This window comes from Muscardinus avellanarius (assembly GCF_963383645.1).
Source record: "Muscardinus avellanarius genome assembly, chromosome: 7".
Lineage (NCBI taxonomy): Eukaryota > Metazoa > Chordata > Mammalia > Rodentia > Gliridae > Muscardinus > Muscardinus avellanarius.
The window spans coordinates 110,484,861-110,511,273 of NC_137793.1; the positions used below are offsets into that span (position 1 = coordinate 110,484,861).

Sequence of the window (26,413 nt, forward strand, 5' to 3'; positions counted from 1 at the left end):
GACCAGAGTAGACTAGATATCTTTCTATACTAACAAAACACATCTTTAGCATCTACATTAACAATTTGTATTTACACTTTTTCATATAATTTTGTGCATGAAACAAAGTTTTTGTACCTTGAACCTTCAGTTTATGTCCTCTTGGCGCTCACAGAGTAACAGATTGTGGAGCATTGTAGATTTGTGGAGTAGGGAGCTCAGCTTGTGGTGCAAGTACATATATGTGTACCGTTAGCAACTGCAAAGTAGTCTTGCCATAATTGGTTATAGTTTTTGTTTCATTCATAAAAACACTGGACCATGATAATTTTTAAGCCTATCCATTTATCAATGGCATTTATCATTTAGAATCTGTTATATTTTATCCCCTAAGTTGAGAGACTATGACATGAGTAAAACATAACTTTTATTAAATTCTTGTTTGTCAAATGTTGTCCTAAGTTCTTTGTCTTTAGCTGATATATGAGATAGTTACCATCATTGCCTCAGTTAATACACAAAGAAACTGTAGTAAAGAAAGTGCTAATCTATGCAGCAGCCAGTATTCAATCTGAGGCAGTGTGGTGCGAGAGGTTGTGCTCTTAGCCATTTTGTGCTACTTATTGGTAGTATGGAAATCATAATAGTATACCTACTTTATAGGATTACACTTCTTAAAAATCTCCATAATGCACTCGGAACAGTGCTTGGCCCATGGCAGATATTCATAGCAAACATTGCTGTAATGAAAATAGAATTCAAATGCACTGCCCCACATCCTGTCATGATGCATATAAACACATGCAGTGCTTTGTGCTACTTATGTTACCTTACAGTACATGGCAAAAGCTGACAGCGGTGGTATGGGAGCTGTTTTACACAAGCCTAAAACAGAACTGGACAATCTGCTTTCACTGGGAAGTACACCCACTTAGCCAGAGCCTCAGCTTGCCCTTTTTTTTTTTTGTACTGGTGGTTGAAACCAGGACATTGTACCTCAGAGCTACACCCCAGCCCGTTCTAGTTTTTATTTGGAAACAGGGTCTCCCAAGTTACTGAGACTGGCCTCAAACCTGCAGTCCTCCTGCCTCAGTCTTCTGGGATTACCATACCCATGTGCCACCATACCCAGCTTAGAACCATTGCTGCTAAGTGGCAGAGCTGGAATTTGAGCATAGGTATATTTAAATCCAAAATTTTAGCTGTTCCATATAATTTCTGCCAGAAAGTTTAGTAAGTATATTTTAAAATGCATGCCGGGCGTGGTAGTACATACTTGTAATCCCCACACTTGGGAGGCAGAGACGGGAGGATTGCGCAGGTTTGAAGCCAGCTACACTTGCTTAAGAAACCCTGTTTCCAAATAAAAAGTATAAAATAGGTCTGGGACTGTAGCCCGGAGGTAGAAGGGCTTCCAGGAACCCCAGTACCAAAAAAAAATGCAAACAAGCTCTCCAACTCCAGAAACTTAACCTAAGTACACGTAGTAGAGAGCAAAATATTTTGTCTATAGGCTTGGAAATTGTGTACATTAAATGCTTTCCTTTGCTTTATACTTTAATATGCATGTGCCGTACTGTATACATAATCGAGTTAAATGTCTCAACTATAAGATGTTTTTAGATATCATAGACTTTTAGAACATGTGAGAATAGCTAAAACCAAAATGTCAAAAGTTTGATTCTGTTAGATGTCTTTAATTGGAATTTCAGCCATAAGTCGTATTGATAAAATCAAGAATTTTTAGATGTAAATACAGAAACCCACTTCAAACTACTTTATTTGGCTTATAAAATTTGCCACAGAGGAATCCAGGGGCATACATAATCCCACTCTGCCTCTCTCATTCTACCGTGGAGTTCTTATCATCTTCACTGATAGGTATGCTTTCCACATATACCAGAGATGGCCAGAGACAGCTCTAGACTCATATCCATCAAACACCTACTGGTCAGAGTAAAAAGTGTTAAAGGACATTACTCGATGGCTTGTTATCCATTTAATATGCAGGCATTACTAATATGTCTGTTCGTGGATATGTTGTGAGCACAGTAATGATTGTGAACTTTAAAACAGTGCTAATTTTTCCCATTCATTTCTGTGTAATGTAAATTTTAATTTTCTCTTACTTTTAGCTGTATCAGTTGGAGTAGTTACCATAAGAACCTGTTAGCCAGCAGTGACTATGAAGGCACTGTCATCCTGTGGGATGGGTTCACAGGGCAGAGGTCAAAGGTCTATCAGGTAAGTAAGGGTGCTAGTTACATGAAATGAGAATTGCACTGTTACTTTTTCTTAACTACTATAGAGTTTGCATACTTTGTAATTAAGATTTGAAATCAGTATTTAATATTTTTACATCTGTGTAATAATACCAAAAGGTTCTCCAAAGTATTTCTTCAGACTTGTGTTTTTAAAATGTGTCTAACAAATTTCCAAAATTTTAGTAAATGTTTATGTAAAAACATCTTAGTAAGTGTGTTTGTAAACATTCTGTGACTGTTTTGCATTGGCACATTAATTTGCTTTTCATTTGTTTTCAGAACTTGTTCTCTTGAGAACAGTATTATTTAAGCAATAAATTTGTATCAAATAAGTTTGCTTTTTTGATTTAGAAAATTTATATTCTGAGTCTACTTTGTCTTCCTCTTGCATCCAGGAGCATGAGAAGAGGTGTTGGAGTGTCGACTTTAATTTGATGGATCCTAAACTTTTGGCCTCAGGTTCTGATGATGCAAAAGGTACTATTTGGAAGTCTTTCTTATCACTCCCCTCTCCTGCCAGTTTATTTTATTGGCAGAGATACAAATAATTACTGAATATCTCATGGTGGTCTTTTTTGATTACCGATTCTGTTATAAGAATAATCTAAACCCAGAAATCATTTTCTCTTTTTGAGTGAGGGAAGAAAATGAATGTACTGCATCCTCGTTCAAAGTTATGTTTTCTGTGCTTCTATGACACGGCAACTTTTAGAATTAACATCTTATAACCAGATCCTTTAGATGCACTCTGAAGCTTCTTTATTCCTGTAATATTTTTATATTCTTAATTACATTAAATTTCTGGTATATACAAAAATCTCTTTAAGTTTATAGTATTTGAAAGCACAGTTATTGAGTTTCTCCTCCCGCGTTTACGTGAGTCTATTGCATTTTGTTCGTCCTTCTTTACTGCTTAGTTTTTGTTATTCTTTTTTTTCTCCAAGCTGCACCGCAGCCCTATTTTTTATTCTTTATTTTATTTTATTTTATTATTCTTTGTTTTGAAACAGGGTCTCACTGAGTTGCGGAGGGCCTCACTAAGTGCTGAGGCTGTCTGCAAACTGCGATCCTCCTGTCTCAGCCTCCTGAATGCTGGGATTACAAGCGTGCCCACCACACCCAGCTCTATTTTCTGTTGTTTTTAACTGCCTGTTTTTGGTATGGCTCTTCTCACCATGAGGTTTATAAAGATAGATTTTTTTTACCTGACAACAGATTGCATTTGCCCTGGTCAGTAGCTTGAAGTTCTCTCACATCACGTTGAGCCTCTCCCAACGCTATGACTTTGTGAGTACTGCTGCTGTGCATAAGGGCGTTCACATATATTCCATGTCCTTGCTTTAGATTTTTTACCTATATACTCAGAAGTAAAATTGCTGGGACATACAGTGTCACTGTTTAATGTTTTGTGGAAGTACCATTCAGTTTTCTATAGCAGCTACACGGTTCCATGCCCACTAGTACTTCCCAGAGTGCCTGAGTGTTTGTTTGCTGTATATCCTTGTCAACACTAGTTTTGTCCTCCCTCTTCCTCTTCCCCTCCTTTCCATCTCTTTTTAAACATGTACTATGAAGACCCTAACAGGTATAAGTGGATCTCATTGTGGCTTTCATTTTCATTTCTCTACTGTGTAGTGATGCTATGCATTTTTTATGTATGTATTGGCTATTTGTGTATCTTCCTTGGAGAATTTTATATTCAGTCCCCATATTTTAATTAGGTCTTTTGATTTTGGTTTATTTGCTTTTGTTGTAAGATTTGTCTATACATTCTGGAGATTAATCGTTTATCAGATATGTAATTTACAAATATTTTTCCCATCTGTGGTTGCCTTTTTACTCTGTTGATAATATTCTTTGATGAATGAATTTTTTAAAAATTTTTGTTTAACCCAATTTATTTTTCTTTTGTTGCCTATGCTTTTGTTTTTATATCTGAGAAAGCATTGATAAATCCAAGTCATGAAGGTTTTCCTCTGTTTTCTTAAAAGGTTTTGATAGTTTTAGCTCTTCCGTTCATACCTTTGATTCATTTTAATTTGTATATATGCTAGAAGAGTATAACTTTATTTATTTATTTTTATTTTTTTATTTTTTATTTTTTGGTGGTACCAGGGATGGAACTGAGGGGCATTCTACCTCTGAGAGACACCCCCAGCCTTATTTTTTTTTTATTCTTTCTAATTTCTAAACCAGTCTCACTCATTTGTGAAGGGCCTTGTCTAGTAGCTGAGGCTGTCTGTGAATTGCGATCCTCCAGTCTCAGCCTCCAGAATGCTGGGATTGTAAGAGTGCACCACCACACCCAGCCTAACTTCATTCTTTTACACTTGCATATCCAGTTTTCCCAGCAACCACTTACTGAAAATACTGTCCTTTCCCTATCCACCATTCTAGACACCATTGTCAAAAATCATTTCACTTTGCATGCAAGGGCTTATCTCTGGTCTTTCTTTTCTGTTCCACTGGTTTTTAGACTATGTCTTTATGACAGGACCCATTGCTGTCCTTACTAGAGAGCTGCTTGAAATCAAGAAGAGCAAGCCCTTTATCTTTGTTCTTTTCTTTCTATATTGCTTTGATTACTTGGGGGGGTCCCTTGAAATTATATATGAATTGGTTTCTGTTTTTATAAAACGCTTTATTGGGGTTTTGATAAAGATTGTTGCATCAAGACTTCCTTGATTTTTCTTCATTAATTTATTTTAATCTTGATCTAGATTTAATTTTCTTTCCTTTTTTCAAATTTTTAAGTTGAAGTTAATATCACTGATTTGAGATCTCTTTTTCCAATGTAAATATTTTGTTATATATATCTTTAAGCACTGCATTAGCTAATCCCACAAATGTTCATACATGTGAAAATATGTATTTATAAAAAATGTATGCCTTTATAAAGACTATTTAAAAAATACTGTGATAATATATACTTAACAAAAATGCCACCCAGCTTTAGATTGCTTATTTTTTACCTGTATTTTTATGTCTTGTTGTGGGTTGCTGTTAGTAATCTCTGTATAAAATCATTGTTTATAATGACTTTTTTTTGGGGGGGGGGGTGGTACTGGGGATGAAACCCAGAGGCTTTCTACCTCCGGGCTATACTCCCAGACCTATTTTATATATTTTATTTGGAAGCAGGGTCTCACCAAGTTGCTGAGAGCCTCGCTTAAGTAGCTGAGGCTGGCTTTGAACCTGCGCAATCCTCCTGTCTCAGCCTCCCAAGCGCGGGGATTGCAAGCGTGCGCCACCATGCCCGGCGTTCTATAATGACTTTTAACATTGAAATTAAGCTCTCTTATTCAAGAGAAAACTAAGTTCTGTTATTCAAGCATTCCGCTTAATCATTTTTGGCACTAGTAAGCTCAAATATTTTAAATTGGCACAAAAAGATAATCTGTCATAACAAGCAAACTTCCCAAGACACGAAAACATTCACTAAAGTATTTTCTTTTCTTTTTATCATCTTCCCTCAGTGAAGCTGTGGTCTACCAACCTAGACAATTCAGTGGCAAGCATTGAGGCCAAGGCTAATGTGTGCTGTGTTAAATTCAGCCCCTCTTCCAGGTACCATTTGGCTTTCGGCTGTGCAGGTAGGACATGACGGCGGATTGTTGTTCTTTCAGTGTTTATTATCATGCCTAGAAGAGCATTTTAAAACCAGGCTTAAATTCTGTTTTTATCATTAGGCTCTAAATTAGAAATATATCATTGTTATTCATTTTGTACCTTAGTTGCACTGTTCTGTCACTGATCTTTAATGCATAGAGATGGGTTAGTTGGTTTTTATCAGTTTTTTTAAGTGCTTACATACATGAACTAATGCTTTTACTTATTAACAAACTTAGCTTTTAGTGATGCTTAAGCAAGCTATATTGTATAGGCACAGGAGTAAGCCTCTCCTTTTAAAAGAGAGCCTATGAATCTAGCAGTGACTTACTGAGTGCCTACTAGGCACAAAGCACTTGTCTAGGGGTAGTGAATAAAACAAGTCTTTTATCATGGAGTGTATCTGATACAGTAAGTATTCAAAAACTAGTGTCTTTAAAATATTGGCGTCTTTCTTAACTTAGAATGGCCTTATATCTGGGATCGCATGATTGGAGAAGAGTTGGTGGAGGCAGGTCCTTGGCCACCAGGCTAATTCAGTTCCATAGGCTTAGTCCATACACTGGCCTGGGGCCAGGTACCACAGGGCCCAAACCATGGGTATAGGCCTAGAGACAGATATAATCCAGTACTGGATTGTGTCACAGAGGGCAAGGCACTGTGTTCTACATCCCAGGCATGGACCCATTCCCTTACTCTCCCCCAAACAAGAGGCTTCTCTCTCCATGCTGCATTGTTTGGAGTTAGAGGAGAGGCTTCTGAGCAACTCTTTTTGTTCAGTGCATTTATTTTCTTATTATTTGCCAAAACCAGACATTGTGATCTCTCTTCTGGCTAACTTAACTCTGGTGAAGATAGTTTCCTACAGGAGTAGGTATTCAAATTGATGTTTCTGTGGGAGGATGCCTGCTGGAGGATCTCTCTGCAGCGATCTTACCCTGCCTCCCAGTAAGAGGCTTAAACTGCTTTTGAAACATTTGATGAAAAGTAAAAGTTAAAAGTAGTTAAAAGTAGTTTGCTTTCCTTTTCTTCCTTCATCTTATTTTGTTTGTTCTGTTTTAGATCACTGTGTCCACTACTATGATCTTCGTAACACTAAGCAGCCAATCATGGTCTTCAAAGGACACCGAAAGGCGGTCTCCTATGCAAAGTTTGTGAGTGGTGAGGAAATTGTCTCTGCGTGAGTATTACTCTCCCGGAGGCCGAGCCTGACACAGCTCTGTCATCACTCGCCAGCTCCTTGACCCTCTAGAGGTGCATGCGGAGGGCAGTACCAGGCCGTGCGCACTTGTTCTTAAGTAACAGAGCTTTTATCTTGTCCAGTTAAAATGCACCTGTACTCTGGTCTGTCCTGCTCACTCACTCTTACCTGCCCTTTGTGAATAAAATCTTGTAAATACTGTGTTTGAGGATAATAAGATGTAAGTGAGGTAAATGTGTAAAGCTCTTCTACTAAAATGGTCAGTCCATATTTTTTTTTGGTTATCCATATCATAATTCTCAGTTTTAGTATACTTAATAAATACCCTTTTTTAATTTTTCTCTATTTTATATTTGCTATAATCCATGTTTTTGTTTTATTTATTTATTTATATTTTTTTACTTCGCTTCTTACCTCTCTGAGGAGATTATCAATGCCTGTGCCTTATATTTGGTATCTGCTTCTCTGCTGGTTGCTCTAAATTAAGACTTGGTAATTTGAATTAATTTAGCAAGGTAATTTTAATTGAACCACAAAAATGGGGCAAAAAATGAAATAGGAACTGAGCTTTCCAATGAGAAGTAATGTTGGTAATTCACAAATTTAAATAGTAATTAGTCAAAAAGTATCTCAAGAAGTAAATATTATTGGTAGTAAATAATTTAAATATCACTCAGATTCAAATGTAGGTGATAGATTATATGGCAAAGGTATTTTTCTTCAATTTTAAATTTATAAGTGATTAATCAGTTTGATTAATTTTGAAATATGTGTACTTAATTGAATTAGATAAGTTTAAAATCTTAGTTGACCTTATTAAAGTAGTCACATAAATGTATATTTTTACCAATCTTTTCTCCTCCTCCTAGTTTTTATAATTCATAGTAATTTTTTTCTTGAACAGATATGTACCTTGAAAGTATCAAAGATAAATTCATCCAATCATTTGGGAATACTAAAATTCACATTAAAATGTAGACATAAAGAAATAGTTAATGCAATATTGAACAGAACAGATGTCTAAAAATAAATACTATGTTAAAAAGGATTTCAATCATTTTTGGCTATATTCTTTCTTAGCTATTTTACCTTAGAAACATCTTTATTCTTCTAACCATATTTCTTCATCTCCAAAGGAGGCTAATAGTAATAGTACTTATTTATAAATCTCTAAATATAATAATATATGTTAAATGTTTAGCATAGTGAACGTTAGAGTAAGAATTAAGGTGATAAATACATTGAAACATTTATTTTACAGAAAAAATATTAAATTGTTCAAGGGGAGAAGCAATTCATAAATTAATATGTATGGTGTGATCCAATTTTGTAACAAAAGTCAGAGAAAAGCAAAAACATGGAACTTTAAGTCCTAAGTCTGTGTGATAGCATTAGCAGTGGATTTTATACAAATTATTATTTGGTAAATAAGTTCATTTGCATATTCTTCCAGCAAAATAAACTACTTTATGTAGACCTTTCAACTGTATCCTCTATTTATAGGGAGGAATAAACTATGAAAATGGCTTATTTTTACTATAACAATATAACTCAACAGTTGAAAAGTAAATCAAATAAAAAATAACAAATATGTCCCTGAAATTAAGCACCTCTCCAGAACTCATGCATTATTTGATGGTAGTGGTATGATGATATTAGCCATTTGATTTTTATTGATCATTTCCTACTTAGGCAAGCACTCTTGAAAGCATGTAAATGAGTTTATTTAATGTTCATGGTGTCTCATTGGAGTTATTTATTCTATGAAGTAATAACCATTATATTTATCATTATATTTCACATTTAACTGATGAAAAACTAAGACCAGTGAGGCCCAAGGTCAAAAGCAAGTTAGTAGCAGATTGAACCTGTGACTTAGTCAGTTCCAGAGTCTGCTTTCTTCACCACAGAACTGGATTGCTTCTAATTGTTGTTGAGTTTCATACACGAGAACCGTTTTGAATAGGTTCCCATCCCTTTGTCTTCCTCAGCTCAACAGACAGCCAACTAAAGCTGTGGAATGTAGGAAAACCATACTGTCTGCGTTCCTTCAAGGGTCACATCAATGAAAAGAACTTTGTAGGCCTCGCTTCCAATGGAGATTACATAGCTTGTGGTAAGTGAAACCAACTTCTTCAGGAACTTGTTCACAGATATTTGTCATTGTGATCGGATGTGATAGAAAAATGATCTGTCAACTGAGAACATGGCATGACCGATTTAGTACCTTACCATCATGAATGTTTCCTTGGGTTTTATTTCTTATTGCAAGAGCATTGAATTACTGTTAGTACTTTCTGAGAAAATATTTGTCTTTTTGAGGGAGGTAGAAGTGCTAGACATTTGTCTTCGTAAGCTCACTATTCATTTTCCTCTCTCTAGTATTCTCTTCCTTAAGCAGTCTGTTAGGATAGCATTGATCTATTTTTCTAGAGCTTTATTGTGGATAACTTACACAAATTAAATCAGAAGTGGGAAAATAAAATGACTTTATTCATCGTCCTAATATACCTAATGAGCTTTCATCAGGATTGTTAGAAAACTTGGCCTTTCTTCAGTAAATTGGATTCTCTTCACATATAAACCTAAACACCTCCAAAGCAAACGTCCAGCACAGTTATTGACCCTTGGTAAACTGCCCTAAAAATACAGATTTATAGACCACATATTCCTTGAGAAATTGGAAGTAAATTACGTAAGTTACTCACACTTGCCGCAGTGAGCAAGCACTACAACTCCCCTTTTCCTCTCTACATGGCACTCTTTCCACATGTAAATTAAGATTATTTTGGGAGGTGTGGACCCAGGGATGTTGTGACTTCAACCATCCACCCTGTTTTGTTTGTTTGTTTAATTTTGAAACAGGGCCTCACTGAGTTGCTCAGGCAAGCTTTGAACCTGAGATCCTGTCTCCTAAGTACCAAGATGACAAACATGCACCAACACACCCCGCAGATTAAGATTCTTATAATAACTTACTCTGATCGTGTAGATGTCTGCAATCAATGATTTTTATATGATAATTTCAGCCTTAAAATTACCAATATTGTTACGTCATTTAACTTTGATGGTTTCTTTAGATTAGTAAACTGTAGTTTGTTCACGAATCCTTTTCTTAACTTATTTTCAATTAGTTCTGGGATATATTTCAAATTTGGCCATAAGAGCCGGGCGTGGTGGCGCACGCTTGTAATCCCCGTGCTTGAGAGGCAGAGACAGGAGGATCGCGCTGGTTCGGAGCCAGCCGCGCTGGCTTAAGAGACCCTGTTTCCACATAAAGTTAAAAAATAGGTCTGGGAGTGTAGCCCGTGGGAGTGTAGCCCGGAGATAGAAGGGCTTCCAGGAACCCCAGTACCACCAAAAAAGAAAAAAGAAAAAACAAATTTGGCCATAAGAGAAAAAACTGTATTAGTCTCTGAGTTCAACTTTAGAGATAATTACTATTTAAATTTGATTTTTGATTACAAGTTCTTGTGTACTAAAATTTTATTTTTATTATTTATTTTCAGGAAGTGAGAACAACTCTCTCTACCTGTACTATAAAGGACTTTCTAAGACTTTGTTAACTTTTAAGTTTGATACTGTCAAAAGTGTTCTGGACAAAGACAGAAAAGAAGATGATACAAATGAATTTGTTAGTGCTGTGTGCTGGAGGGCACTACCAGACGGGGTAAGTTCTCCTTAACCTTGTCTCCTCCCATAATGCTTTGTGTATGCACTGCACAAGACTTTTAAAGTTCAAAGTACAGATTGAAGCTGGGCATGGTGGCGCACGTTTGTAATCCCAGCACTTGGAAGGCGGAAACAGGAGGATCTCAGTTCACGGACAGCCTCAGCTACTTAGCAAGGTCCTTTGCATCTCAGTGAGACCCCATTTCAAAAATAAATAAAAACTAAAAAATAGGGCCGGGGTGTATCTCGGAGGTACCGTGCCCTGGGTTCCATCCCCAGTACTGGAAAAAAAAATTGATATGTGATAGTATGATCTATTTTTTGTTTGTTTGTTTTTGGTGTTTTTGTTTTGATTGTTGTATTATCAGCATTTTAGGTAGCAGTTGAAATGTCACTAGTGCAGCAGTGTGAGGCCGTCGTGGTGTTCCTCCCACACACCAGGAGTGTCATGCACCCCTCCCTCAATTATGAGCGTTAGCGTGTTGTCCCTCCACAGCTTTCTAGTTAGACAGGAAGTTCCTCCCAGATGCCCACTGTGTCTCATTTCCCATAATGATCACACACAGTATGTGCTCAACCAGCATTTGGCTAAGGTGGTATTTTAGTAAGAAGAAAAACATTTGATGTAGGTAACAGAGTGGCCTATTAAATACCATTTTAGGGTAAAACTTGTCTAAAAATGTACTTCGGTAAGATTATTTAAACATTTATTTCTTTGACAAGAAAGTTACTACTAGGTTATTAAAAAGCCATTTCTTCAAACTTTTTTCTTATTCGTACATTTTAAAGTGTAAGCTTTTTGGTAAATTATATAAAAAGTAATTCTTTTAATATCTTGAATTATATAAACATTGTTCATTGGGTAGTGTCATTTTAAAAATAGCTTTGTAGATCCTTACTTGGTTGTTGGGTTTTTATGTGGAAGCGATTGTTTTTGGTTGGCGTGTTTCTGTGTTTGGGGATAGTACTGGGGACTAAACCCAGGGCCTCGTATGTGCTAAACTCTTACACTGATCTACATCCCGGCCCCTTGTTTTATATTTGCCACAAAAGTTTTGATAACATGTAACTTAAAATTACCTGAGTTTCGAATAGAGTTTAACTTTAATTAGACAGATTCTGTTGCTGTCTTGTTTAAAATTCTGTGACCCAGCTTCCAGTTTTGGTAATGACAAGCAAGGTGATTTGGATCAACCCTCCTCTTAATAGTTGGAAAAGGTGAGCCAAGTACCTCTGCCGTCATGTGCAGCATGGTGATGCTTCAGTTAATGACAGATATGATGGTGATGGGATTGTAGCGGGGCTGAAAAATTCTTCTTGCTTAGGGAACATATGGCTGAAAAGAGGCAGGAGGCAAGGGAACTGCATGAGAGGAAAAGAAAACCCAAGAAGGTTCACAGGGAAGGGCTTAGCAGAAGCTTTTGCAGACCCTTGAGTTTCTTAGAAAGTTTGAAAGCATAAGCCCCAACACTGGAAGGTTTTCTTTAATGGAGAGGAATGCTCACGGTCTAGTGTCTACTTCCAAACAAATGTACATTGAGTAAAGAAGCATACTAAGTGAATATTTCTAAGAGTGCTACCTCCTGAAGAGCCCAGGTAGGGAGCGCTGCTGTCGGGAGGTGGCAGCTCGCATACTGCCTGAGGCCCCGGGGAGCAAGGTGTGGATGTGGACTACAGGATGCTGATACCGCTTATTACAGGCCTAAGCCAGTAGGTGTGTCTGGGCCTTCAGTATCTAACAAAGTTTAAAAAGTTAAAACTTTAGCCAGGCGTGGTGGTGCACGCTTGTAATCCCTACACTTGGGAGGCTGAGACAGGAGGATCGCGCAGGTTCGAAGCCAGCCACGCTGGCTGGTTTAAGAGACCCTGTTTCCAAATAAAAAAAGTATAAAATAGGTCTGGGAGGTAGAAGGGTTTCCAGGAACCCCAGTACCACCAAAAAAAAAAAAAAAGTTAAAACTTTAAAATAGAAGCCGGGCATAGTGGTGCACTCTTGTAATCCCAGCATTCAGGAGGCCGAGACTGGAGGCTCGTGGTTCGCGGACAGCCTCAGCTACTTAGTGAGGCCCTCTGCAATTCAGTGAGACCCGGTTTCAAATTAAAGAATAAAAAATAGGGCAGGGGTATAGCTCAGAGGTTGAACGCCCCTGGGTTCCATCCCCAGACCCACAAATAAAAATTAAAAAATAAAATAGAACAAGAATGTAAAGGAAAAAAATATAGCTGTTGAAATGTGTTTGTGATTTAAGCTAAGTGTTAACTACAGAAGTCAAGGTTTTTAAAAATTTCAAGTTTATAAAGTAAAAAATAACTTAAAGCCAGTGTGGTGGTGCACGCTCGTAATCCCAGAGCTTGGGAGGCTGAAACAGAAGGACTGTGCAGGTTTGAAGTCAGGCTCAGCTACTTAGTGAGACTCTGTTTCCAATAAAATATAAAATAGGTCTGGGAGTATACCCTAGAGGTAGAAAGCCCCTGAGTTCCATCCCAGTACCACCAAATAAATAAATTAATTAATTAAGACTAATTTATGGCTGAGGGCACATAGGTCAACGTAGCTTGCAGCAGCATATGGCACTGTCCTGGCTCCACACTTGCTCAGCTCCACTCACGCGCTCAGCCCCACTGGTATCGCAGGTTCTTTCACAGTCATTGCAGACATTTTCTTTTACACCATATTTTTACTGTGCTTTTTCTATATTTAGGTACATAAGTACTAACTGTTGTGTTATAATTGCCCAAAGTATTCAGTACAGCAATATGCTGTATAGGTCTGTAGCCTAAGAGCAATAGACTGTACCATATAAACTAGGCACATAGTAGCTGTACCATCTAGGTTTATGTAAGTACAGTCTGTGATGTTCACACAACAATGAAATTGCCAGCAACACATTCCTTAGCATGTATCCATGTCCTTCAACAATGCATGACTGTATTTTAAAAGAAAAAAACCTGCTTAAAGGTAATAGAAAATGAGAGGGAAGAATCATCACACTAGGGATATAAGCGTGACTTTTGAGTCGACTTCTCCCCTGGAAGCATTTGTTGGTTTCATGTGGTGGTTGAAATCACTTTAGGACAGTTTTACAGAGGCACAGAAACTGTCCGCTACTGATTGAGGCCCGAGCGTGGTTTTAGGTCCCTGTATGTTTGTAGGTGTATAGTCTAGGGTGAGCCAGTAATGATAAGCCTCCACATGGATTGCAGCTCAACTTTGTATTGTATCAGTCCCTGACTCTGGATTGCTAGTGTCCAGAGGATGCAAAAGTAAATCTTCTCTGAAGGAAGATCACATTATCTAATTTTTTTTCATTTATTTTTTCAGTTTTGCAAATATAATAGCTAGGACACAATAAAAAAATAAGCAGACATAGGAAAAGACAAGACAGCAAGAATTAAAAATAGCACAGCCACAGACAATGGAAACAGAATCATAGCTGTGTTGGCTATCAGAGGTACCAGACAGAGCTTGAAAATAGCCATGCTTACAAGATGAAAGAGAAGGTTGAAAATTGTATCCAGGAACTGAAAACTAGTTTACAAATGAAAAAAATTGCTAAAAAAATATGGTTACCAAATGAAGAACTTGGATTGGTTGAACAGAGATAAAGTAGAATAAAGAATTATGAACTGGTGGATAAGTTAGGAGAAAATAGAAGGAAGCTTGATGAGAAAAATATTATTTTAAAAAGTACAGAAAAAGGATAGAGGATCAAACAAGAACCTTTAACATATTCAGCAAGTCACCTAAAAGGAGAGAAGAGAAGCCTGCATTGAAAGCAAAGCTACGAGGGAGCACTGTTGGCAGGGCTGGTAGAGGCCCTCGGCAGAGACACTGGAGCCCTGGGCCCTGCTGGGAGTGAGCGTTGACACACACATTGTGCTGAGTGCTCACCATCATCCCCGGCCCTGAGTACACTGGGCCTGTCTGGAATCTGAACTTGAGTTTGTTTTCTCATAGCACCGTTTCTTTGGGAATGTATGTAGATGAACACAGAATGTTATGTGGTAGTTGTTGGTTACAGGCTTGTACAGCATGTTGCTGCACTGAATACCATGGGCTGCTGTCGCACAGTAGTTAGTACCCCATCCATGGCATTGCATCTGGACCAAGAGAACTGTGATTTGACCTTAGGTTGGCCTTAGGTCTGTGTGAATTGAACAGTCTAAGACTGATAGAAAACCAAAGCACATCTGTATTGCGGTAGACCCCGTGCACCTCACCTGTCTCTGGCAGTAGTGTCAAAGCACATCTGTATTGCGGTAGACCCCGTGCACCTCATCTGTCTCTGGCAGTAGTGTCAAAGCACATCTGTATTGCGGTAGAACCCGTGCACCTCACCTGTCTCTGGCAGTAGTGTCAAAGCACATCTGTATTGCGGTAGACCCCGTGCACCTCACCTGTCTCTGGCAGTAGTGTCAAAGCACATCTGTATTGCGGTAGACCCCGTGCACCTCACCTGTCTCTGGCAGTAGCGTATGCTTTCTGTGTGAGTGGAAGAGACGTCTGAAGAGCTATTCCTGTGAATGGTTCTCTGGCCTCCTGAGGATATTGTACAGGCTGAGTTTCCTACCTTGCATTCTTCTGTAAAGTTACCAGTGCTAAACTGAAGCCATTGTGTCTGGTTCTCTAATCCTTGTTGGTGGTAATATATTTACTCTTTGGCACAGCATGGTAAAACTGCTGAAAATACACAAAATACAAAGAGGAATATTGCTTCACTTTAAACCATGTTTCTTTTCATTACTGACAAATAATTGTATATACTTATGGGGTACAGTGTAATGTTTTTGTATATGTATTAATTATGGAATGACTAAATCAAATTAACATGGCAACCATCTAACGTGCTTTTGTTTCTCATGATGAAGAACATTTCGTATCTACTCTATTAAGTTTTGCATTGTACAATATAACAATATATTACTACTATCTACTGTGCTGTGCAGTAGATCTCAAAAACTTATTCCTTTCTTCTTTTTTTTTTTTTTTATTTTGGTGGTGGTACTGGGACTGAACCCAGGGGCCTTCTACCTCCAGGCTACACTCCCAGACCTATTTTATATTTTATTTGGAAACAAGGTCTCTTAAGCCAGCTGAGGCTGGCTTCGAACCTGCACGGTCCTCCTGTCTCAGCCTCCCAAGTACTGGGATTACAAGCGTGCGCCACCACGCCCGGCTTATTCTTCCTTTCTAACTGAATCTTTGTGCCCTTTGACCAAGGTCTCCCCTTCCATGTAACTGGTAATCACCATTCTACTTCTTTTTTAATTTGTTATTGGTACATTGTATTTATACATCATAATGGGGTAAAAAACTTGTGTAGACATAAATGCACACATCACCCAGCCAGCCCCCACCCCGACCCCACCCCACTCCCTCCCCATCCCTCCCTCCAGTGCTTGGTTAGTGGTTGACTATGACATGAATAAATACATCGTGTGCTTTAAAGAGTTTCCTTCTCCCTCCCCCACCCCCCACCATCCCCACAGTTTGGTTGCCTTATTTGTTCCTCTATAGGATCTCCTTTTTCACCTGGAGTTCCTCCTAAGACCCCTTTCACCTTAGCTTTCACATATTAGGGAAAGCATCCGATTAATTACTTTTCGACTGAATAATCTCGCTTAGCATAATGTCCTCCAGTTCCATCCATTTCCCTGTGAATGCTGCACTTGTGGGGGGGGGGGGTTTGGCTGAGTAAAATTCCATTGTGTACATATCCCACAGTTTTGTAATCCATTCATCTGTTGATGGACATCTTGGCTGGTTCCATAGTTGGCTATGGTGAATTGTGCAGCTATGAACAATGGTAGTTTCCTTTCTTTTGGGTAGATACCCAGAAGTGGTATTCGTTGGATCGAATGGTAGATTTGTTCCCATTCTTCTGAGGATTCTCTATACTGTTTTCTAAAGTGGTTGAACTAATTTGCAATCCCACCAACAATGTTTTAGAGTTCCCACTTCTTCACTCCTCGCCAGCATTTTTTGTTGTTTGTGTTTTGAATGGTTACCATTATAGTTGGGGAAAGGTGAACTCTCAAGGTAGTTTTGATTTGCATCTCTCTGATTGTCAGTGATGTTGAGCATTTTTTCATGCATTTATTGGCCATTTGAATTTCTTCTTTCATGAGTGTCTATTTAGTTCGCTTGCCCATTTTTTAATTGGATTATTTGGTTTTTTAGTGTTGAGTTTCTTGAGTTCTCTGTATATTCTAGATATTAATCCTCTATTAGAGGAGTAGGTGGCAAAAATCTCCCATTCTGTTGGCTCTCGGTTGAGGATCCTGACAGTTTCCTTTGCTGAACAGAAGCTCTTCAGTTTCATGTAGTCCCACGTATTGATACGCCTTTTAGTTTGTTGTGACTTTGGGTCTTGTTGAGAAAGTGTTTATCTGTACCTATGTGTTACAGTGTTGTACCTATGCCCTCTTCAAGGAGCTTCAAGGTCTCTGGTCTAATTTCCAAGTCTTTGAATTGACTCCTGTGCAGGGTGAGAAGGTGGAATTAATTTCCAATTTTCTGCATATGGTTAACCAGTTTTGCCAACACCATTTATTGAAGAGGCTATCTTTCCAGTGTATGTTTTTGGCCCCTTTCTCAAAAATCAATTGGCGGTAAGTGTGTGGACTTGTTTCTGGGTCTTCTATTCTTATCCATTGGTCTATGTATCTGTTTTTGTGCCAGTATCATGCTGTTTTTATTACAATGGCTTTGTAGTATAATATAAAGTCAGGTATTGTGATTCCTCCTGCATGGTTTTTGTTGCTGAGAACTACTTTGGCTGTTCTTGGCTTTCTTTTGTTCCAAATAAATTTAGGACTGTTTTTTCCTATTTTTGTGAGGAATGATCTGGTAATTTAATGGGCATTGTGTTGAATCTATAAATCACTTTTGGAAGGATGACCATTTTAATGATATTTATTCTGCCTCTCCATGAAGATTGCAGATCTTTCCATCTTCTAAGATCTTCTTCGATATCTTTTTTCAGTGTTTTATAATTTTCTTTGTAGAGATCCTTTACCTCCTTGGTTAAGATTATTCCTAAGTATTTTATGTTTTTGGCGGGAGATCCTGAGTGGAAGTGTTTTCTGAATTTCTTTTTCAGTGGATTTATGGTTGGTGTACAGAGCAGGAGAATGTCTGCCACCTACATCTAGTAAAACTCTCAAGATAAAGGTAAATAAACACTTGTAGATCTAAAGATCATGTTATCTATCAGTAGACCTACTCTGAAGAAAAACTTACAGGATATTTTTAAGACAGAAGGGGGAAGATTCCAGATAAAATATTATCTTTTGTATTAATGCTACTTTATTTAGAGGCTGGAGATAGGTAGAGTAGGTCCTCTATGTTCTTTCCCTGTGGCTCCTTTGATGACATGATTCTTATTGACGCCACTAGATTGAAGTATGAAGTGTTCCAAGTGTGTAAATGAGTATCTTTGCTTCAGTCGTGTCTTTGTAAAGGTACACCATATTTTTGTTGCAGTACTTGGTCCTTGTTTTGTCCCCTCTGAACCACACATGCCTGCTTATCTAAGCACCAGTCCACATGGCAGCTGATGGTAAAGACAATTCTTACAGAGAACACTTATGACTCCCTAGCTCTTCACAAGTACCCCAAAATTGTATAGCCTCAGAAAAAGCATTGATCACTAAAGGAGAGATCTCCTTTTTTGGCTTGAGAAATCAGGAATTGTATTAAAAGTTTTTGTAGCTCTAGAGTGAGGCAGTCAGGAACACTATTCCTCCTTTGAAACCAAGTGCAGACACTTCCCTTGCAGACCTGACATCTGTGTTATCACTCATTGTATGCAAAGTAATGCTTGAATAAGTTGTGTTTAACTACAACTTTGTGTTCTTAAGCAGATCTTCCTTACCTGAACTTCTCATGATTCCTATCTATTAACAGTATTTGTAGATTGACAGTAGTATACTGCTTATAGTGTGATTTGGGATCCCCCAGACTCCTTGACGATCACAGCCATCGCAAGATTTTGCGTTGATCACAGATTCTGCAGCCATTTAGATTCAAACCCCACGTTTCTCCCTTAACCACTCAAAGACCTGGCTGCAGATCCTTAGCCGACTGTGTGCCAGCGTCCTTTTCTGTAAAATGCTGAAGATAACAGCAGTCTCCTCTCAGGGATGTCAGAACAACTAAATGAGGTAATGTGCCTGAAGTGTTTAGATCAGTTTCTGGCACACAATAAAGACCATAGGGTAACTCTTTGCCATTAAGATCATTTATTTTTTAATTACTTCTTGCATTACATATCTTTGCACATATAATATGAAATTAATTTATAATATTTCAAATGAATGATACATTTCAGACTTGGTTTTTGTCTTGTTTTTATTTGATTAATTAAATAGTAATAAACCAAAGAAATGCTGAAGTATAGATAGATATTTTCCAAAACTAATAGATTCACTTGAAACTCAGTGTTATCAAGACTATATCAATTTTAAGAAAACTAATTTTCCTGACATGAGCCGTTAATTATAATATAGTTATTTCAAAATTACTTTTTCCCCCACTGGAATATAATGTCCAGCCTACTTTGCCTGTTTTTGAAAACAACAACAAAAAAATCTTTGTGGGTATACAGAAATAAGCATTTATTAGGTTAGTTTTTTTTAGATATATCACATTTTTTCTTCTCTTATACTATCACATTTGGATTTCACAATTCTGTCTTCCTTCAAAAGGATACATCTATATTTCCGATTCATATAAGTCTTATGTAAAAACTAGGCATCCTTCTCTGACTTCTCAGGAGATGCTTTTTGTGTAAGGCATTGGATTGCTTTAAATTAGGGAATGAAGCACTGTTTAGAAGCCACATTAGAAGCCAGTTGGTTCCATGAAAGTGCAGGAGAGAGCTATAATGAGGCGTTTATACCCTGGCTCTCATGCCTGACTGGTCGTCAGAATCACCTAGGCATCTTTTGAATCCATGACAAAACATTTCTGGTTTTAGACCCCGTGGGTACATAAATTTCAGGAAGGAAGAAAGGAGGGTAAAGGTCTATTTTTGAAAAATTCTCCAGTTGACTTTTGAGAATTACAAGAACAATCAAGTTTGGAAACAGATGAATTATGCTACCATTGGGAAAAGGCTACATTATACATAGCAACGAAGAGACTTAAATGGTTCTCAAGCATCTGCTAGAGAGAATAATTGTAATTAAAAATGCATAGGTCTGTTATATCGCTTCTTTCTCACTTAGCAATAAACAAAAACCAAAAACATTGAGGTATGATCTTTTTCTTCTATTAAAAACATCTGTCTTTGATATACGTTGACTTCCATACTTACAAATTCCTTAGTGAACTCTGAATTTCTTTCTATGCCCTTTCTTTAGCTCTTTCTCTTCTTCCTTTTATCTGTCCTCTTCTTTCTTCTTTTCTCTAGCTGGGTGGTTTATAACACTTTAGAAACTTTTCCTGACTGGAAGAGGGCCAGTCTGAGTGAACTCTTATCTTTCTTGGGCGTGGAAGGAAAGAAGATTCTGAGCATAGACTGGCTTCCAGGAAGATGTGGCTCCCATCTCCTCATGAGTGCCCTTTCTTGTGCTCCGCGTGCAGTCTAGAGCCGGGAAGGAAAGTGGAAAAGAGGGGGCAGCAAGTGATGGAGAACTGAGGCAGCCCTTAGTTCCTTCTCCACGTATTACCTCAAGTATACATTTACTTCCTCCTCAGTCTGCAGCTGTGTGGACAGCCTCTGGGAAACATTGTTGCATTAGATATTTCATGGTGAATGTTGCAATGAAATCAACAAAATATAATTTATGAAGTCTGCTAATTGTCATATTAAATACTGTCTTTTATATTTACTGTAATACAATTTGACTATTAGAGTGATTCTTACATTTTTCTCAAGCATCCCTTTTAAAAATAGGATTTATTCTATGTATGCCAATTATGAAGTATAAAATTAACAAAGATCTTTAAATTAGTTGCTCTTTTTGTTTTTTTAGTTCTGCCTTTTCTAATTAAAATGGGGCGTGATGGTACATTAATATAATCCGCGTACTTGGAAGGCTGAGAGAGGAGGATCACAGGTTTGTGACCAGCCTCTGCAACTTAGGTCTTCTGCATCTTAGACCCTGTTTCAAAATAAAAGAATAAAATAGAGCCGGGCGTGGTGGCGCACGCTTGTAATCCTCGCGCTTGGGAGGCGGAGACAGGAGGATCGCTCAGGTTCGAAGCCAGCAGCGCTGGCTTAAGAGACCCTGTTTCAAAAATATAAAATAGGTCTGGGAGTGTAGCCCGGAGGTAGAAGGGCTTCCAGGAACCCCAGTACCACTAAAAAAAAAAAAAAAAAAAAAGAATAAAATAGAGCTGGGGTGTAGGTCAGAAGTAGAATGCCCCTGAGTTCAATCCAGAACCACCAAAATATATTTGAGATATATTTTGTGCATATTTGAGAATGCATTCTGAATTATATAATTAACTTACAAGTAACTTGTATTATTACTCCACCATGCCTAAAAACATCCAAAATTCTTTGGAGGGGAGAAGTATCCTGTAACATTTTTATTAGTCTCCAGTCTAAGTCAAGCGCTGTGCATGGAATTCAGCCCTACCGCACGGTGCCGAAGCCCTGAAGTGGCAAGTTTATTCACATGGCAGCCAAACGTGAGGGACTGAGAGACCCAAGTTTCAAATCTATCTCCCAGAGGTAGGGGTTAAGAGTGTTCACGGGGAGGAAGAAGCAGAGTGATCTGAGGCGTGGGAACGTGACTGGAGGTTAGGAAAGGGAAGTCATTGGATCTGGGTATGTGTAGTCAAACGCCATGGCTCTTCACAGGGTGCGTGTTCGACAGATACCCATGTTAGGGTAACGACCGCAGGAGGTCACCAGTGTACACTTAGTCAGGCTCAGATGAAGAAATTGGTTTCAGCTAGTTTGAGACAGACAAAAGCAGCCTCCATGTGGAGTCAGGGTGTTATCTACAGCAAAGCTAATGGGAGTGTGCTACATGACCACTAAAATCGCTGATACAAGTACTTGGGAGGCTGAGACAGGAAGGTTGCAGGTTTGTGGCCAGCCGCAGCAACTTAGCAAGACTCTCCGCAACCTAGCAGCCCTGTTTCAAAGCAAAAAATAAAAAGGGTAGGCATGTAGCTCAGAGGCAGAATTCCTCTGGGTTCAGTGCACCATTATCCCGCTCTACCCCATCCCATCCCTGCCCCACACGCACCTGCTGCTGATAAAAAGAACTAGCAAAACTAGAGGGTTTTTTCAGGTCTTCCTCAGTTTCCTGGACTTGATGACTGTTTGTGCCTTTCTTTGGAATGTAACGCCAGGCCTGCGTCTGTGCTGCCCCTCCCTCCGCAGTGGTGATCTTGTCATCTCTTCCTGCCCTCTCAGCAAGGAGGTTTTCACGAGGGCCCCTAGGGCAGTTTTTCACTCCACCCACCTTTTTGCCTCACAGACTACTCTCTGCCAGAGGGAAGGACGTCCAGGCATGCTTTGGCAGTAACAATGGCTGCCTGCCTTCAAGAATACCACACGCAGACTCCTCATGACTCTCCCCGTTCAATTCTCAGGACCCGGTTCTGGTGGGTGAGGTGTGTATGGGGGAGGGGTACTAGAGATGAACCCAGAGGTGCTCTACCTCTGAGCATCACCTGTTGCCCTCTCTATTTTCTATTTTGAAATAGGGTCTTTAGGTTGCTGAGGCTGGCCTCAAACTTGCTGTACTCCTGTCTCAGTCTTCCAAGTACAAGGATTACAGGCATACACTCCCATGCCTAATTCATAATACAGGTTTGATTTACCTGTGACCTCAGTTCCCAGGCATATGCAAGGATGCCATAAGTTTGTAGTCATCCGCCTTTTTTCTTGATTGAAATGGGAGTGTCACCTTCCAGCTCTCTACATTGCTAAGTTCATCTGTCTAGTTTTTAACACTCATTCTACAGATGGACTGTAAGGGTTTTCAGTAATCACTTTTAATTGTCTTAAGAGTTCTCGCTATTAGAATTTATATATTGCTCAGCATATTTGTGAACAGCATCAAACTAAATAGACATTTTATTTCTTGTAATATTTTAGTGATTACCTTTTTCAAAGTATAATGAAACGTTTTAAATTTTATTTAAAAACCTCTTATAGATCTTCTAGTTCCTAACTTTAATTTGTGCTGCTGGTTCTTTAGCCTCTTGTATTGCTGTTTCTGGTAGGACTCACTGTACTGTTCCCCATTCCACATGCAACTCTTTGTTCTGGTCACAAAATGAGCTCATTTACAGTGGACAATCTGGTGTCTAAATTCTTAGTAGCAGTGGAATCATCTCTTTAAAATTTAATTTCTGGTGAAAGTTTCAGAACAGACTTAACCTGGGGCAAGAATTATAAAAGTAAGGAGAAACTTTAGGCTGTCCAGAAATTGTGAAGTGTGATATTATCTCATTATCTTAACCATTAGAAATTTTTAAATTTTTCATTCTTAAACAATGAATGCTTTTCCTAGTAATTCACCTGACTGCTTACATGCAACTGACACATATGGAAGACATGTTTAAACCAATTTGGCCTTCTCCTTATGAGCCAAGGGAGTAGCTACAGAAATGAAATAATAGAGGCTGTTGTCATGATTTATTGTCACATGAAAAACATTGTGTTTTGTTTTGTTTTGTTTTGTTTTGTTTTTTGCAGGTCTGGGGATGGAGCCCAGGGCCATTCAACCTCTAAGCTACATCCCCTCCCCTACTTTTTGTTCTTTATTTTGAAACAGGGTCTCACTAAGTTGCAGAGGGCCTCACTAAGTAGCTCAGGCTGTCCGTGAACCACTATCCTCTGGTCTCAGCCTCCCGAATTCTGGGATTACACACGTGTGCCACCATATCTGGCTTAAGACATTAGATTTTTTAGCTGGGCATGGTGGCGCATGCTTGTAATCCTAGCACTTGGGAGGCTGAGACAGGAGGATCACACAGGTTCGAAGCCAGCCTCAGTTACTTAGTGAGGCTCTCAGCAACTTAGACCCTGTTTCCAAATAAAGTATAAAATAGGTCTGGGATTGTAGCCAGAGGTAGGAAAGTCCCTGGGTTCCATCCCAGTACCACCAAAAAAAAAAAAAAAAAAAAAGGATTTTTAAACATGGGCCTATTTTTGGCATTTCACAGATTTTAAATCAAATTTGGCTAAGTACAGATTTTTAACCATTAAAGACTAGAATCTTACAGTTGTAAAGTCAGATTGGTATATTTCTAAGCACAAATTTGATCTTGTTTTTCTTTTATTATATCTGGCAACTATTCCTAATTATATATATAACTTCCCCCCATGCCAGAGATTGAACCAAGGAGAGTTCTACCTCTGAGCTAGACCCCCAGCCCTTTATTTCTGTATTTATTTTTTTAAGAAGAGTCTTGCTAAGTTGCAGAGACTGGCCTTGAATTTAGGATCCTCCTGTCTCAGCCTCCCAGGTGCTGGGATTACAGGTATGTGCCTCCACACCCGGCAGCAGCCTCTTTATCAGGCTCCAGCGTGGTTATGCAGTACTTGCATAGCAACATTTTGCACTCCACAAATATGTACCGTTTTTAGATCTCCAGACACCCAGGCTGGTTTTGTTTCATGTTGTTTTTGTCTTTGTGCCTTTGATCTTCTCTCGCTGCGTTCGGATTTCCTTTTCTGCTCTTTGGTTTATTGCATACAGTAATCCCATTACGTGCGGCACTGAGTCGTGTAGCCACAGGCGCGGTGAGTGCTCGCTGACTGGAAGGGACTGCCATTGGAGTGACCGTTTGGCCCTTCAGGACCATTTCTGTCATGTTCCTAATGGCGGTGTTTTTCAGACTTTTAGACACGTTTGCTGATGGGAAATCCTGCTTCACAGGGCAACCTGCTAAATTTTCAATAACTCTACATCATATAAAGCTGTCCCACAAGAAGAGCTCTAGTCTCTTCTTTCCATCACCTCGAACACATTTTGTACTTTATAATGTAGACTGTTCGGCAGCTTGTGGCTCTGTGTGGATTAAAATCCAACACTTTCTGAATTAGCTGTCATTGCGTTAATCCACTCTGTACCTCAGTCTTCCTTGAATCCTTTGGAGATTCACTGCTACTTGGAAATGTAGGTAGAGTTCCAGACGTGTACAGAGTCACTGGCGTCACGTAGGTTTTTGCCATGGGTAGTTCAGCCTGCAAGAACGGGTTGAAAGAAAGAGAGGGCTCGGGCCAGGGAGTCTCCAGATTCCATCTTTGCGTGTGGCCTAGCATGTGGTTTGGCTTTCGTTAAATACAAGGTACCTGAACTTGTCAATTATTTCATCTCTTCCACTTCAGATACCTTAACTAACATAAAAGCATGTGTCACCCCCACTGTTAGGTATGTTCCTTTAAAAAAAAAAAAAAAAAAAAGCCAATACCAGTTATAGGTAAAAGTGCAGTAGAAAAAAATTATTTAAAAGTAGCTAAATTTCAAAACTACACTGAGATTCCATCTAACCCCAGTCAGAGTGGCAAGCATAAAGAAATCAAACAACAACAAATGCTGGCGAGGATGTGGGGAAAGAGGAACTCTTTTACATTTTTGGTGGGAGTGCAAACTAGTTCAGCAGCTATGGAGATCTGTGTGGAGATTCCTAAGAAAGGTGGGAATAGATCCACCATATGATCCAGCTCTACCACTCCTGGGTATCTTTCCAAAGGGGTTGAATTCAGAGAAATACAGCAACATATGCATACCTATGTTCATAGCAGCACAATTTGTAATAGCCAAAATATGGAACCAACCCAGATCACCATCAACAGACGAATGGATAGCAAAACTGTGGGAAATACACACAATGGAATTCTACTCAGTCATAAAGAAGAACAAAATTATATCATTTGCAAGAAGATGGAAAGCCCTGGAGAACATTATGTTAAGTGAGATCAGCCAAGCACAGGAGAAGGTACATATGTTTCCTCTAATATGCCCAAACTAGGAAACACAGAGGATACCAGTGGGACTCCAGATAATGGAGGGGAAATACCAGCAAAGTTTGAATGGAAAGATAGGAGAGGAGGAAGGCTGATCCTGATTAATGAGGGTCTACATCTGAACATGTGTAAAATTATGAATATAACATGGTTAACCTGGACAACCATTAGTTGGAGGGGGGGAGAGGGCTCCAAATATAGTTTAAATGTATACTATTTATGTTCAATAAAAAAATTGTTAAAAGAAAAAAAAGTAGCTAAATTTCAAATTTCTAGTAATTAATGAGAAAATCAGACTTAATTTCTAGTCTTGTCACAGACGTGTTTTGAATGTTACTCCTCTTTCCTCTTACCCTCTCCCTTCCTCTTACCTTGTGTGTTTGTACCTGGGCATCAGATATCTAAACATTACCTACACTTGGGATTTCATCGACTGAAAGCCACTTGGCCAGCCTTAGTCTCTTCTCCAACACCGATCTGTTGGTTCATATCCTTCACTCTGCCGTACGTCTCCCGATGTCCAAGTGTAGGGGCAGCTCTGCCTAAGGGTCCTCAGAGAATGCTTTCGTGGTTTGCTTCAGAAGAGAAAGACGGGAAATGGTCAGAGAGAGAAGTCCCACCTTTGCTGTTTCATCAGATGCCAAGGTGCTGTGTCGGGGTGTTTAGTATTGAATCCATTCAGGACTCTAACATGTCACCTTTGAATCCTCACAAAGACTCTCTCAAGTGCCTAAGGTTATCTG

General features: G+C 38.8%; 1 protein-coding gene across 1 annotated transcript in view; it reads left to right on the forward strand.

Moving 5' to 3' along the window:
* COP1 (COP1 E3 ubiquitin ligase) overlaps positions 1-26,413 on the forward strand; it is a gene marked incomplete at both ends in the record, with an annotated part of 138,854 nt that overhangs the window by 84,709 nt on the left and 27,732 nt on the right. Inside the window, 6 exons of the mRNA XM_080698776.1 lie at positions 2,115-2,223; positions 2,639-2,720; positions 5,720-5,836; positions 6,915-7,032; positions 9,045-9,169; positions 10,563-10,723. Coding sequence (XP_080554902.1) covers positions 2,115-2,223; positions 2,639-2,720; positions 5,720-5,836; positions 6,915-7,032; positions 9,045-9,169; positions 10,563-10,723 — 712 coding nt within the window. The remainder of the gene's footprint in view (positions 1-2,114; positions 2,224-2,638; positions 2,721-5,719; positions 5,837-6,914; positions 7,033-9,044; positions 9,170-10,562; positions 10,724-26,413) is intronic.